A 15,494-nucleotide genomic window follows, 5' to 3' on the forward strand; every position below is an offset into this window, starting at 1 on the left:
CAAGGTGTCCTGGTCAAACCACCTCCCTTCCTCTTGCCCCATCTGGCTCTCCCACCTTCCTTTTCCCTCAAGGCTCAACTTTTTTTTTTTTTTTTTTTCCAGCATAGCTGCTCCATAGAAGCTGCTGCTGCCCACCTCCGAGTTGACTAGGGCTGAACTACTGAAAAAGAAAAGAAAATCTATAAATAAGAGTGAGAGATGGTGAATACCCAACCATCTCTTAAAAGCAGGATTTTAAGAGAATAAGTAATTGATAAATGGAGTTAAGATCGGAGGGAAAAAAGTCCACTGTTGCAATCAATAGAGTTAAGAAGTTTTTCAAGTACATTAGGAACAAAAATTAGAGTAATGACACAGATCTGATACGGGATGGGTATTGCTTCAGTGAGAAATGATGGAAAAAAACACAACACAACACATGTGTATGTGTTGTTGGGTATTTGTAAAAAAACAAACAAACAAAAAAAAAACAGGTTAATGAAAACTGCATGCTCAATTAGATGATTTTTTTGTTGTCATTGGTATGGAATTGTGGGCTTTACAACACAATATGTGTTATATATATATATTATATATGTTTTATATATGTTTTATATATGTTTTATATATGTTTTAATAAAATAAGGAAATGATATTTTTTTTCTACGTTTGTGGTTTCCAAACTGTAGTTAATAAACATTAAACAAGATGCAATAGGATCTCGTTAACTCTTTTGTTTGAAAAAACAGTGGCCCTGATCGAGAGGTGCAAGTTAGAGGAGACAATATTCGGTATTTCTCTATGTTGTCATTTATTGGTGAAGATGAAAGTCTGCAGTTCATGTTCATTACACTAGCATGACAACATGACCACAAGGGGGACTGTCTGGTAGTGAAAAGGAACTTCAGCATGGATTAAAAATCTTTGCCTTTCTTTATTCTGAACTGTTTTTCTTACGGCTGCTAGAGAGAGATTCTCTGCCTTAGAAATAAAACTGCCCAGGCTGTTCTGATAAACCTGTAGGGTTAAGGCACTTCTACCAAAACAGATTTCAAAAGGCAAGAAGTCAAAAAGCAACAATTCAGTAATCTGTGTACGCTTCTATATTAAGTTTTAAGATCACCTGGTTTATATTTAGTTCACACAAATTAACCAAACATAGCAGCATACAACCTAAGAAAAGCTTAAGAAATTTATTAGATGCACAGATAAAGTGCTGTAACAGAGAAACTTGTGTAAATCTATTCTAAAATAAATAAGGTACAGTTAAACCACCTTTGACTCGTTTTAACTCGGAAAGAAATAACCTAAGTTTTAATCATTTGAATTTTAAGGTCAAGGTGAAATATACCATAACTATAACAGTGGTTGTGATCTGTATCAACTATTTGAGGCTCCTGTTCCTCTTGAGGTCTCCCAGAAACAGGAAGGCTATTGCAAAATGTGTCCATTAGACATAGTTCCTTTTACAGAAACATTTTTGTAATAAAGTCTGGTTGCTCAAATACATGTTAAAATATTTAACAAGGAAACAATTTTCTCCTGATCCAGTCAATCTTTTAAACAAGACAATGTATTTTTCCTATGACGCAGCCCACAGGAGGGAACAGAAGTAAACATCCTCCTTAACTGAAGACTGTTTTGCTTGAAGAACTAAACTATTGCATTATTATATGAGAGCAAGAAATATCCATTTGGGTTATCCCTTTCTCCAAACATGGTGCCCAGTGATACATGTATTTTTGCCTTAATCTCAAAGGCCCGTTTGTCTCCAGGTAAGGTACGTTAAAAAGAGATTCCCTTTAAGCATCTTATCACAAGAGCTCTTACTGCCATTCCATCCGGGGAAGCTTGTGTGTTAAACTGCCCTTGGAGTTTTGGATGCTACTAGATTTCTGTGCTCTGTTATCCATAATTTCAGGCACTTCGGGGCTAACATGGCTGTTTAAGTCAATGCAATAATATTACCAATATATTCAACACTCAGAAGAGTCACCACAGTTTCCTTCACACACTCAGGATTTCAGATTCTTCTTCCAATTCAAATAGCTTGTCAGTAGATTCAATGAGTTCTGTAAAAAAAGATAAAGAAAAAAATGCTTCTAAAGACATGCCTGATTTTGTTCACTTAAAAAAACAACTTTGAAAGACGCATTCCAGAAAAGTACTTTGTAAGAGTGAAAAAAAAAAATCTGTGCTAGCAATTGTATGGCTTGTTTGGATACATGCCTGCTATATATTGCTTGACACTCACAAAGGATAGTTATTCTACCTGTGATTATTCTTTTATTTGCTAACGAGGAACATAACATTGCACAATTAGGCTTTTAATCGGTGCCTTACCTGCTCCTGTGGTTGTCACTTCTGGTTTTGTTGGAGGTATGAAAGGAGGCCAGTGTGGCGGGTGCTTCTGGACCAGCTCAAACATCCGTAGACTCTGCTGCTTTAGAATCTCCTGAGGACAGAATGCTTTCATTTTAAAAGCTGGCTCGGGAGACGCTTCAAACACAAAATGCGTCTGCTTAATTGAAAGTGTTTTTTAATTACGCATGTCCATCAGGAAAAAAAAGTCTTTATACAGACATACTGTGAAATCCAAGCACCATGGTCTCTGTAATACATCCCTAGTTAAAACACATCTGGAAGACAGATCTCTTGAACTGTACTACAAATTATCAGTCTTATCATCTTTTGATATCAGCTTTGATATCTGCAAACCTGTAATTTTGTTTACATGTAGCAAGCACACTAGGAATGTACAATATTTTCTGCTTTTTAAAAGAAAGTTGCTTGCATAGAACTCTCCTCAAGTTTTCTGTTGATCAATAGCACAAAAGACAGATCTATCAGCTCCTCCAAAGGGGGAAAAAAAAAAAAAAAAACGCATCAGATTTTGAAGGACAGGTTTTGGTCAGGAAAAAAGGTGTTCCTGAAGCCAAACGCTATTCCTCTTCAAAGAGAAGTTACCTTCTGTCCTGTATTTCAGTTATTTACAAACTGTTTTCCTTAGATGATTTTTTTTTTTTTTAAATAAATGCCCTTAGAGGTTGATGGTACTTTACATTCAGACGTCTGGTGCTTAGCTTAACAGCTGCATGCAGAAACATCCTCAAGTCTGTTTCCTGTGGCAGCCAGCACCTTCTGTTCTCCCTAGATCAGCAGGAGCTAGAGGCCTGCAGCACTTACAGAATCAGATCTTTAAGATAGCAGGGACTAACAGTCATAATTAGAACACGCAATCTATTATGTCAAACAATAAAAAAGGATCAGGAAGCAAATCATTGATACATCACTACAATATGGCGGTTAAACCTTAGTCATTTAGTGAGAATTAGAAGTTAAAAGCAAGTGTCACCCAGTAACACCTTCAAGTGTGGATGTTTACACCCATTTTCCAACTGGCAGGGTTTGTGGCTGGTAAAGTGCTGAACAATTTCCAATTAGCAATTTAGTAGTATTGCCTTACCCTGATGCTTTAATGCATTCTTCTCCATGGCTCATACAATTTGTATACAAAGGAAAATGCAAAGGAAAATTTTACAAAAAACAAACAATAAAAACCAGACTTTATAAAGAACAAATCGAGATGCTAAGTTCCCACTCTTACCTTTTGTACAAGACTACACCGGTTATCAAAATCACATTCTTCTTTGCAAAAGAAGCCCTTAGGGGAAAAAACAAACACACAGAGTTTTACCTTTGCTGATGGTAGGTATGTGGTACCAGCAGGTAAGGCGGTTTGACCTCTGATACAGTAATGCCCTGTACGATCAGTAGATATAAGACTCCAAATATGTGGCAGCTCTAGGGAGAGAACCCACGGGGAGAACAAGGCCCTGCAAACCCCTAACGAAATAGTCAAGCAAAAAATAGCAGCAGCTCCTGTGTGCTCCTCCATGGAGCGCCACCCAGTTCCTACAGTCCAGGTATCAGCAGAAGCTGAAAACTTGTAGATGATGGACCACCTAAGGAACATTTCCATTCTGGTATCTATACTGAAAATATTTGCTCTTCATTATGATTTTGTCTGTCTCGTTGCATCATGCCACATTTTGCACAGTTACGTAGTTAAGTATTAAAACAAAACAAAACAAAAAAACTTTCTAAAAAGCAGCAGTATTAAAAAACAGGTATGTGAATGAATGACAGATACCGGTATCTTTACAGATTGTTTAAAGCTTTAGAAACACATCCCACTGGTGACAACTGCCAATCACCCAATCACAGGATACTGGCATGGGATCAGATCCAATTTTTTCAAATACCACACTACCCCCATGACATTTTGGGTGAATTACAAATAATACATTTGTATTTGTAATTTGGGGTGAAATACAATAATTCCACTTAAACAGTTTCAACTTATGATAGAAAGTAAGTTTAAGTAACTTGTCTACAGGTGACCAAACCTAAAGTAGTGATAGAATAAAACCCGTAAACCTGTTTCAGTTCCTTGCTCTGACCATTATAATGCCTCTTGAAAGAAGTAAAAGCTGCTCAGTAAAGAAAACAAAGCGAGCTCCTACAGTACAGACAGCTCCCCACTTGCCCTAAGATTCTCGATGTAGTTATGTACAAACTACTATGTGTTGATCACAGAAGACAGCTTTGTGATCTTGGTTCTGTTCAAGGAGATGCATTGCTGCCCTTACCAATGTAGAGAGACATTACTTTGAGATAAAGTACATGCATTCAAGATTTCCTGACACTTACTAAAGCTACTGAAGGGTCCAAATTCATGATCTTCATTCTATGTGGGGCTTCCTGGCAGTGGAAACTCTCATCGTCAACCGTGCCATTTTCTTCTGAATCTACAAAGCTTTGAGTGGTGTGAGGGTCCAGATAGATCAGCTCATTGCCTGGATGGGTAAAAGCCGTATGTTAAAAATAAGCAAGTGACATTAATAAGCACTTGGTCCAGAACTGTAAAATAGAAATTAGATTGCCATTGCAGTCAGTATAATCTAGACTTTCCAGCTAGGGATTCTTTAAGAGAATCGGAAGGTTTAGACACAGCGTTTCCCACAGGGTATTTAGTATAACTTCCTATTGTCACCTATTACTGTAATTTTTTGGTTGGTTATGTTCTATCTTTGTCACATACTTTTATTTTTCCATGTGAGATCCAGTACTTTTATTTTTTATTTATTTTTTTTTTTAATCTCAAGTGTTGTAAACACTAACATTTGACAGATTAAAAGGTACAGGATGTTCACAGATGCAATCTGTAATCCCATTAGGCATTCATTCAGAAATTGGAACAAAAAAGCCTAACTAAAACAGGTTAGGTTTTACAAAAGGACAAAATAGGGTTGCAAAATTTTGGCCCAAAGTGGGGTGAAATCTGAAGGAATGCATTTTAAATTAATTAGAGCAATACTTAATAACAGAAGGTATGCAAAAGGTGAAAAAGATACTGCCATCAGAAACAGTTTTGAAATACAAGAAAATAAAAGTGACATTTGACCAATACACTTGTCAAATGCTATCAGCTATTCTTAGTATGCTGCTCTTGTTGATGTCATCACTTATTTTTACACCTAGCTTTGCTGTTAACTTTCTGCTCCTGTTAAGGATCATCTCATACTGTTTCTAAACTCTTTTAGATATGCTTCTTCATTTATTTTATTCTATTCTCATCTTTCTTTACTTCTAGAGGTTCACGCTTAGACCCCTTACTATTTCCCCTTCAAAAAATGTTCTCTTTTGATCATCTGCACATTTGGAATAAGTTTCTTTTTTCCTTACCTAAAAATCCTATGAAATAATAGGCATTCTTTGGTTTCCCTCCTAATGCTCCCAAAGACTGTGGCATCTTAAAGCATTCCTAGGAGTTCAAAAGGAATAAAGGAAATTGTAATTCATTTCTTTACTGACATCACAGATACCCAAACTTATTTGACAGTAACGAGCAATGAATTGAAAGAAAACCTTACTTTAAATGCATCAATATATACGGGATTTATGTGATTTATCCCTAGTCGTAGAGGTATAATAAGCAAGAGGGCTTTCCAGCCTGTGCAGAGTCCTCCTGCCTTCTTGCTTCGGCCAAGAGCACTTCTGTGCAAATGTGCACTGCTGTGGGACGCGCTGCTGCTCTGAGGAGGGCACCAGCACATTTTTTCTGCGGGAATAAAACTAGAAATCAGTCAACGCACAGAGGAACACAAAGCAGATCTTCCTCTCAGTAGTGAATTAAGCTAGTTTGCCTGGGATCTTTATAGGGCACCCAAGACAAAACGAGCCGGGCATGGCAATTACAGCTATTTAGTAGAAGTGATTCTAGCAGACAGTATGTGCTGGCACGTCCAAGTGAGACGTTAGATCAATGATTGGGGGATGACAATTTAAGACTGCAGTGACATGTCCTATTAATGTTATTAATAGTGTCAAGCTTTGCCTATAAAACGCCAGAGAAATGAAATGGCAGCAATGATGACAGTAGAAATTCTTCAAGGAGCTCTTCACATCCAGTGATGTGAGCACGAAGTTGGCATCAGGGATCAAAAAAACACAACTGAGTTTGTATGTCCTTCTTCCCTCTTCTTACCCTTGCAAGACAAAGCCATGGCCCCCCAAGTATTTGTTCATGTTTAGATACATGCTGGCAAATGGAGTCAAATCAGAAACTGTTACCAGAAAACTGATGAGGTGTCACTTACTGATGTCTTCAATGACCACCGTATTGCCCATAGATACATAAACTGCTAATGAATTCCATTCATCAAATAAAGCAAGCTTCCTAGAAAACATTAAGGTACTAATTAATATAAACTAGTTGGATCAAAAGGGTAGCTTTACACTCAGAACCATTTATTTTTTTTTTTTTCTTAAGAAAAAACATCCTTTCTGCATTTTTTAAAGTCTCCATGTAAGAAAAAGAAAACTTTAAACATTAAATGTTTAATATCTTTAGAAAAATAGGTACTGAGTGGTACCAGGAAAAACATATGCGCTGCACCATGTGCAAACTGTTTTGTCTTACTGCTAAGTGCAGTGACAGTAACAGTCCAACTACATCAAGTTTATTACTTTTTATTGCACTCGACAGTCTCTGCAATGGGTTCTTGCCCAGTTGTGTCTTTTCTCATCTGGAAAAGAAAAAAATTCCTATGCCAGTTTTGCAGATTACTTTTTGCTTAAGAAATTCCACTGAATTCAGTGGAATTACTTCTGCCTGAGCCTGCGTGCACAGCAGAAATGGGGCGTTAAAAGCTAAATCAGCTAAGGGTTTGGGGCACCAAAACTTCAGTGGGAGACAGCAGCACACAGTTTTATGTCCACTTCTGCAAAATCCAAACCTTTGGGGAAGGGAGCTACGCTCTTAAGCTGCACTGGCAGAATTAGCTGTTTCAAATAAGCCAGAAAGAAATGGGGGTGAGCGTTTCACCATGAAAAACTTGGCCATGAAAGATCTGGAGTCCAGGGCATGCTTCAGCTCCCCTCCCTCTTCAGATCATGTGCCTGTTCCAGGGTGTCAAAGACTTGCTGCTGAGCTCGCAGGACCTGTAGCCTAGCCCCTGCCTGAGGTAAGACACCTCCACGTACCCCTGGAGAACTGAGCAGCCTCAGTTCCTTTCAGTGTGGCTCCCAGACTATGAGGAGCTGCCCATCTTTATCCAGTAGCCTTGCTGGCAGAACTGCTGCTCAGAAAGGGAGGAATTGCAGCTCAGTTCCCTCCTCAGCCGAGATGGCTTCTCTCTGATGTTTCACACCACCACTCCGACCTACACGGTGGCACTCTCGACCTGCCAGAGCTGTGCCACTGTGCAGAAAGGAATATACATCTGTGGTGTGACTGGTGAGGGCATGCAGACGGCATAGCAGGAGACTTTCCTGCAGTTTCTTCTCCTCAAGCTCTTCCTTTATTAAAATTTAGAGGTCACCCATTCCCAACTCAGTACCTGCACACCGAGCTGTGGCATGACATTCCATGCTGCACTTGTAAATAGATGGCAAGTACATTCCTGACTGTGGGACAGGGGGAGATGCAGCCTTCAAAACTCTGCCTGGGCCTTGTCTTGGCTGCCCCAGGGGAGTACGTTCTGAATGAGACTGGTATGATCTCACTTACTTTAGTACTTGAGCAACTGTATTTGGTCCAAACCATTCTCCAATTGACTTCCCCTCTCCAACACCCACCTGTGCTGTTTTCATAGTGAAAAAAAGACACACGTACACAAAATCAAAGAAAAACGAGACCATAAAGAATGTGGGAACAATATACAGTAAATACCGTGACTGTCAAACATTCTAGAGTAACTGCAATCTGTACTTAGCAATAACAATTATTTTCTCAATCTATGCTCTTTTCAAAATTTAGGGAGTGCCAGTTTCTTTAATAAACAAAAGGCTTCTAAACTACAATGAGAATTACAAGTTAACAAATGTTAGTGCCCTTTATTACAAATTACAGCAATAAGCTACAAGACTGTCTATTCTAACATTACTGACTCTGGTACCCAAGGCTTACAGAGTTTATCAAGAGCTAGATTCTAGTACATGGCTTTATTTAGGTCTCAGGGAATGTTTCTGTACTACTAGTCTTTGCGCCCATCTGCATACCTTTTTATTTTTGTATAAGCATACACACTGTCTTCACATCCACTTTTTAAAATTATGAATTAACATACTGCAAATTAGTGATTCAACACAGTAGAAATTTCAGTGGAAAAAACCTGAAAGTTTATGTTTGTTCTTACCCATCTGGTGGATTGAATAACAGCAAGCCTTCCTGTCGAGAAAGCATCGTAGGATTCTGTGATATTCTTCTGGTTGTTTTTTGTGTTTTTCCCATTGCCAATCTGAAAGGAAAAATTGATATAGAATAAAAAATGGTGACGTTTTCATTACACTGATCAAATGTCTAGACAGCAGAAAGCTTTGTAATGAGATGTTAAAAGACATTTCAATTCATCTCGAATATTTACATTTTGTGTAGAGCTCCTAGAATTCCAAGCTTGTTATTTATCATCAAGCTGCCCTTTATCATCATAGGCTAGATTGTAAAAATAGGGAAAATAAAACAAAACAAAAACATCAACTGCAAACATATTCTGACGGATCATGCTGCGTGTTGATAGCCATTCCAGTATCTCTGAGCTTCCAAGATTATTTAAAAGTACAGGCTGTGTTTAGACCTTGTTGGATTTCTAAGCACCCATTAAATAACAACATAAGATCCATACAGAAAGTCCAAACACTCCACTGGCAGCATCCTGGGATGTGACATGCATGCTTAAGAGCTTGCACCAGGGGGGTTTGGACCTCGTGCTGCTGACAAGTGAGGAGTGAAGAGAAGGGTAAGAGCACTGTCCCACGGTGGCAGGTTTTCCCTTGGCCTCAACTTGGGTGTTACACTAAAAGGTTTATAAAATAATGGCGACAGGATTCCCCATTTGTTCTCCTTCTATGCCTATTTCTCTGCTTCAGGCTGGGATGATTTCACCCAGCTGAATATGAATTGATTCATTAGGAACTGTTACCAGGGCATCAAAGAAAGTCTCACTAATAAATTCAGGGTTTGTGCTTTTAATGGAGTACTTACGAAGAAGCGTCTGCAGACAATACCAAAGTTCCCTCAGGACCAGCACTCACCTCTCCCTAAGTGTCTGCAGATCAGTGCTTGGGCCAGCATCATCTGCCCGCATCGCAGCATACATCCCCAGCCAGCGTCCGACGAAGGACCCGTGCCTCCTGTTAGGAAAGTTCATCACAATCAGTGCAGGCTTTCAACTGGGTGCAGCAGCACAGAGGACATTTCAGAGTGCTAGAAAACAGATAGGGCTGCTGAAGCCTCCATGAACTGTCCTACAGATAAAAGGCACACAGCAAGACTTTGGTTCCATGCTGTTGGTCTAATTCTAATCTCTGCATTGCACAAATAAACAAAATTCATTTATTCCTTGTGGAGCTGACTTACTCTTTTCATTCTTCAAGCAGCATTCACAAACCATTTACTGCATGCTATACAACATGATCACCTGTTTACATACAGACATAAATAAACACTGATTTTAATAATCTTCATGTTTGCATAAACAGTTAAAATGATGCTCAAAATGCGCTAATACTCTAGAAATATTTTCCCAGCCTACGATGCCATCACTTATCTTGCTATTTAATTTAGAACAATGCAGCAAATCTGCAGTATACTCACCAATAGGCGAAAACTTTCTTCTATACGTAAACCACAGTAAACCACACGTGAACACACCTTGGCTTATTGTCTGACTTTGGCTTATGGTGCGTCTGTTGCTGTGTCCAGCACAGTGCAGCCCCTAAATTGCTACCAAAACCTTGCCACAAACCTCAATCCCCCTGTTAAAAGAGACCCTCTTGTTTGTTGCCCTTCTTTCGACACTCTCTAACAGTTTTATGTCTTCATACATATATATACAACAAAACATCAAAGAGCTCAGCAAGGTCCACCAAGGAAAGGAAGCAATGCAGGAGAAAGAAGACAGGACAACAGGGAGAATGGGCAGCATAAGGGAGGAGGCAGCCAGTGGCCTTAAAAACAAAGCCTAAAAAATAACTTCCACTAGTGGGACATAGTGAATTGGAGCTCTGGGGTCTGCATCTAGAGATGTCTTTTCTATTTATCGTCTTGTTGCGGAGATGGGTCCTCTGGCTTTGGTTGTGTTTTTTCATGTTGGGCAATTATCTCCCAAGAAGAACCCCCTGTTGGACAGAAAGGTAGAGGTGTGCTCCAGAAACACAGTGATGGCAAGGAGTCCTCCACTTCATTCTGGCATTTTTTTCCAGCTGGAAGCATTCCCAGTTGTCAACGGAATTGGTTTTGAGGAGTAGGAAAGACAGCATTGCTGGATTTCTGCTTTCTCCTCCATCCTATCAGACCACATCATGAGAGTTGTCTTTGTTTGATGTTCTTATGTCGCGTTCTGTTATTCTATATTTTTTTCTCTCTTATGTGATTTTATGTTCTTCTGTTACGTTATGTTCTTATGTTCACAACAGGACTCCTTGCCAACACCGCCTCACAGACACCTGGGCCAAAGAGCAGGGCCTTGAGCGGCTAGCTCACCATGACAGAGCTCATTTCCTTCCCAGTAGCTGCCAGGTGCCCTCTGGGGGCATTTCGGGGCTACAGCATGGGAAGACTTCCTTGGGGTGGGAAGCCATTGGGCTAGGAAATGGGCAATGTTCCCTAGGAAGGAAATCCCTGGGAAGCAAAAGCCTTGGGATGGGAAGTCTTGAATGGGGTGGGTACCATTCCCTGGAGAAGGAAGTGCTTGGAGAAGTCCTCCAAGAGAGGGAAATTCTTTGGGACGAGGTCTCTTTGGCTGAAGAAACGCTTGATGGGGCAGATTTCGTCTGGGTGGCTGGGAATGTGCCATGCGGTGAAATGGCAAGGATGGGCACTGCCGCTGAGGCCAAGAAGCTGGTCCTGGGCTGGGCAAGCCTTGGGCCGGGCAAGTGGTGGTGTGGAAGCGTCGTGGGCATGGCAAGTGCTGCGTGGGAGGGAAAGCCTGCTGGGGATGGCCAAGTCTTGCGCTGGGCAGCCTGCTTGGCTCCAAAGCCTGCAGTCCTCCCCAAGATGTCGGCGAGGGGCTGGTCAGCCGTTGGGACGGAACCCCCGTTGCCCGCGTTCCCCAAGCAACCGCCCCACTCTCCAGCCACCATGGCAGGTCCAGCAGCCGGCTCCCGCTCCTCCCGGGGCTGCGGCCCTGCTGGTGAGCCCAGCGCCCCAGAGCTCAGCCCAGCGCCCTTTTTCCCACAGAGGGTTTCCCCAGACGGCTTCCGCGGCTTCCGCAGACGCAAAACTCCCCCTTCGTCGTCCCAGCCGTGCCGCCAACGGTGGCTGCCTGGCTGCTTCCCTCCCTCCCCGGAGCGATGGCGCTGCCCTTGCAGCCCCCCCAGGTACCCACCCTCCCCTCCGCACTGCCCCAGGCCACCGTCTGGCACGTGGTGCCGGGGGTCCAGGGGCAGGTGCTGCAGCTCCCCGCCAGGGTGCAGCTGCCACCTGGGGGGCACCTCCCAGCCCAGGGGCACCACCTGCAGCTTGGGCAGCTCCCCGCCGCCGCCGTGGGGCAGCTCCCTGCTGTGGGGCAGCTCCCCCACAGCGCTCCTGTGGGTGCCCCCAGTGTCTCCCAGCCCCTGCTGATGTGGACGGGGACGCTGGTGCCCCAGGATGGTGCTCCCCTCTGCTTGAGGCCCAGGGCCGTGCTCCATGGGGAGCTCCTGCACCCCGCAGGCACCTGCCTGTTGCAGGCCCCCGCCCAGCGCAACCCCCCACCACCCCTCGTCCCGGGGCCTCCGCTACGGGGGCAGGCGCTCCCCGCGCCCCGCACCCTCAGCAGCAGCCGGGGGCAGCTGCCGGAGCCCTGCTTGCATGCCGTGGGGCTCAGCGAGGACCAGGGGCCCCCGCTGCCCGGCCCCACTCCCCCCGAGCCTGCCCAGGCTCCAGCGACCGCCAGCACGCAGACGGTGACGCCCGACGGTGAGTTTGGGGCTGGCACAGCCGGCCGCTTGTGGCCCCACACCCAGGGGCCATGGCAAAGCTGGCAGTGGGGGATGCTTGGGGGATTGCATTGGCTTGCTTTTTCCTCAGCGGCGACACTTGCAGAGGTGCCTGAGGAGCCCCTGGAGCTGCTGGAGCTGGGCCCCGATGCCTTCGCCGAGGCCTTTCCCCAACTGGCAGGGGACAGCCAGCAGCTGCAGCACCTGCAGGACCAGCTCCCGGCCGACCTGGACAGCTCCGGCTTGGAGGAGCTGCTCAGCTGCCTGGATGCCGTGGAGCCCCAGGACGCCTTCGCCGCTGTCCCCAGCAGTCCTGTCCTCAAGCGCTTCCTCTCGCAGCTGCCCGACCTCTGCGAGGACATCGAGGAGCCCAGCACACAGGGACTGGCAGCCACCAGAGCGCTGGGTGAGGTCCCCTCAAGCCCTGGGCTGCACCCCGACAAGGTGCAGGCTGGGCGGGCGCTGCAGCCCCCTGCAGCTGCTGTGCCGCCACTCAGCTCCCCCCTCAAGCCTGCAGCCCGGCCCCAGCTCAGGAGAGCCCTGCCCAAAAGGCCCCCCCAGCAGGAATTCATCCCTGCCTGCAGGAGAACCCTGCCCCAGCCTCCCTTGGCTCCCCTCAAGAGGCGCCCCGACCCTGACTGCCTCCCTGCCCACAAGAGACCCCTGCCCCAGCCTCCCCAGGCTCCCGTCCAGAGCCCCCCCGACCCTGATTTCCTCACTGCCCTCAGGAGAGCCCTGCCCAAGCCTCGCCTGAGTCCCCTCCAGAGCCCCCCTGACCCTGCCCGCAGGAGACCCATGCCCAAGCCTCTCCCCAAAAGGCCCCCCCAGCAGGAATTCATCCCTGCCCGCAAGAGAACCCTGCCCCAGCCTCCCTTGGCTCCCCTCAAGAGGCCTCAACTTCTCCCAGCCCTCAGGAGAGCCCTGCCCAGTCCCCCTCGCAGTCCCCTCCAGAGCCCCCCGCTCTGGAGGGGACTGCCCACGGCTCTGCCCACGCAGCCGCGCACGCTGCAGCATCCGGCGCAGCCCCGCGGGGACTACGTGCCCTGCGTGGGGCCCTGGGCGGGCGGCGACGCAGCGCCCACACCGCTGGAGGAGCAGGAGTCGTCGGTGCCCATCACGCCGCAGCAGCGTCCCGAGCGGGAGCGCCTCAAGAAGCTGGCCCAGGAGGAGCGGCAGCGGGCGACCCACCACATGAGGATCGGCCCCGGGCAATTCTTCGAGCAGCGGCAGAAGGACCACGCCAGAGCCTACTCTTACGGCTACCCGTGACCGACCTCGGGCTTCTCCTCGACGGCCCCCGCAGCACCCAGGCCCGCTCAGCACGCAGGCAGGCACAGAGACCTCTGCAGGCACCTGCTCCAGCTTCAGCCACGCTCCTCAGCCCTTGCCCCTCTCGCTTGCCCTCTCCCCTCTCTCGTGCTGGACCTACGCACTGCTTGCCACTCTCAGGGATGGGCAACGGCAAATGCCAATGGCAAATGCGCGCGCGCCTCACCCAGGAAGGTGGCAATGGCAAGCTGGGGGGATGCTGGCAGCAGCTGGGCTGGGAAAGCTTGCCCATGGCAACTGCTGCTTGGGACACCAAAGGGCTGAGAGACAAGACTTAGCTCTTCTTTCGGGGCATTGCTCTTCTTTGCTGCCTTCTGGATTACATTCCTCTCCTTAGGTGCTCACTCAGCAAGGCCTCTGCCTGCAGCTCTTCTTGCACTGGGACACCGAGGGGATCAGAACTGGGACGTTGTTGGGATAGGAAATGATCAGTGGGATGGGAAGTGATGATGGGGATAGGAACGCATTGGCACGGGAAAAATGGGTTTTATTTGTATTAAATTTACATTTTTAAATTTTATTTAATTTCCTGGGTTTTATTTGTATTAAATTTAAATTTTTAAATTTTATTTAAATTTCTGAGTTTTATTTTTATTAAATTTAAATTTTCAAATTTTATTTAATTTACTGAGTTTTATTTTTATTAAATTTAAATTTTTAAATTTTATTTAATGTACTGGTTGTATTATTTATTTCATGAAATCCACTTTATTGACTGTGTTGTACAGTATGGTATTGTTTCATTATTATAAAATGATAAGTATTTAATATTATTAATTAAACAATATTTATATATTTTATACTCGTAAGGGGGTGTCGAGAGGCAGGAGACCTTTTCTCCATTAACACCAGCGACAGGACCCACGGGAACGGGGTTAAGCTGAGGCAGGGGAAATTTAGGCTTGACATAAGGAGGGGGTTCTTCACAGAGAGGGTGGTTGCACACTGGAACGGGCTCCCCAGGGAAGTGGTCACTGCACCGAGCCTGTCTGAATTTGAGAAGAGATTGGACCGTGCACTTAGTCACATGGTCTGAACTTTTGGGTAGACCTGTGCGGTGTCAAGAGTTGGACTTGATGATCCTTAAGGGTCCCTTCCAACTCAGGATATTCTATGATTCTATGATTCTATGATACATTATAAATTATCAATATTCTCATTTCTTATTTTGTTTGGTTTTATTCCTTTTGTACCCTATTAAACTCTCTTTATCACAGTGCACTGGTTTGTTCTTATACTTTTTCTTACACTGTGGAGCCCAAAACTGCACTCAGTACTCAGTACATGGAATACCAAGAGAGACTGCCTGGCATTTTCTCTTCTCTGCAGAAGCTCTGTTGCTAACACTGTCCAGAAATCACCACTGTCACAGACAGTAGTAGCATTCCCTCCTCCCACAGTTGGTTCTTCCCCCCCAAGACTTAGACACCATCCAGAAAAATAAGAAGAATAATACTAATACAGTAAATAAAATAAAATAAATAAAATAAAATAAAATAAAATAAAATAAAATAAAATAAAATAAAATAAAATAAAATAAAATAAAATAAAATAAAATAAAATAAAATAAAATAAAATAAAATAATAAAATAATAAAATTAATTAAAATAGTCAAGAGCTGTCAGGAAGGCAGTGGTGCAGACTGTGGAGAGCCTGGGTTCAAATCCTTCTTCTGTGAGGCTCTGAACCTATATCCCACCACA

The 15,494-nt window shown here is 44.5% G+C and overlaps 1 protein-coding gene across 1 annotated transcript; it reads right to left on the reverse strand.

The window, feature by feature from the left end:
* Positions 1 to 1,144: 1,144 nt before the first annotated feature.
* On the reverse strand, positions 1,145 to 12,496 carry LOC139999415 (cysteine protease ATG4A-like). Its single transcript, XM_072027580.1, has 12 exons — positions 12,486 to 12,496; positions 10,139 to 10,236; positions 9,577 to 9,675; positions 8,682 to 8,783; positions 8,054 to 8,126; positions 6,642 to 6,721; positions 5,916 to 6,103; positions 5,728 to 5,806; positions 4,693 to 4,838; positions 3,587 to 3,643; positions 2,323 to 2,434; positions 1,145 to 2,051 (listed from the first exon to the last, which is right to left on the reverse strand). The coding sequence occupies exons 1-12, from the start codon at positions 12,494 to 12,496 to the stop codon at positions 1,987 to 1,989; spliced, it is 1,110 nt and encodes a 369-aa protein (XP_071883681.1). The 3' UTR covers positions 1,145 to 1,986.
* Positions 12,497 to 15,494: the final 2,998 nt, after the last annotated feature.

This window comes from Anas platyrhynchos, chromosome 25 (assembly GCF_047663525.1).
Source record: "Anas platyrhynchos isolate ZD024472 breed Pekin duck chromosome 25, IASCAAS_PekinDuck_T2T, whole genome shotgun sequence".
Classification (NCBI taxonomy): Eukaryota; Metazoa; Chordata; class Aves; order Anseriformes; family Anatidae; genus Anas; species Anas platyrhynchos.

Excerpts from the sequence above, each read along its gene's own strand:
- LOC139999415 (XM_072027580.1), bottom strand. Across the intron at positions 6,104-6,641 it reads GGTGGTCATTGAAGACATCA|AAAAAATGTGCTGGTGCCCT; the intron begins GTAAGTGACACC and ends TTATTCCCGCAG. Across the intron at positions 2,052-2,322 it reads AGTGACAACCACAGGAGCAG|AACTCATTGAATCTACTGAC; the intron begins GTAAGGCACCGA and ends CTTTTTTTACAG.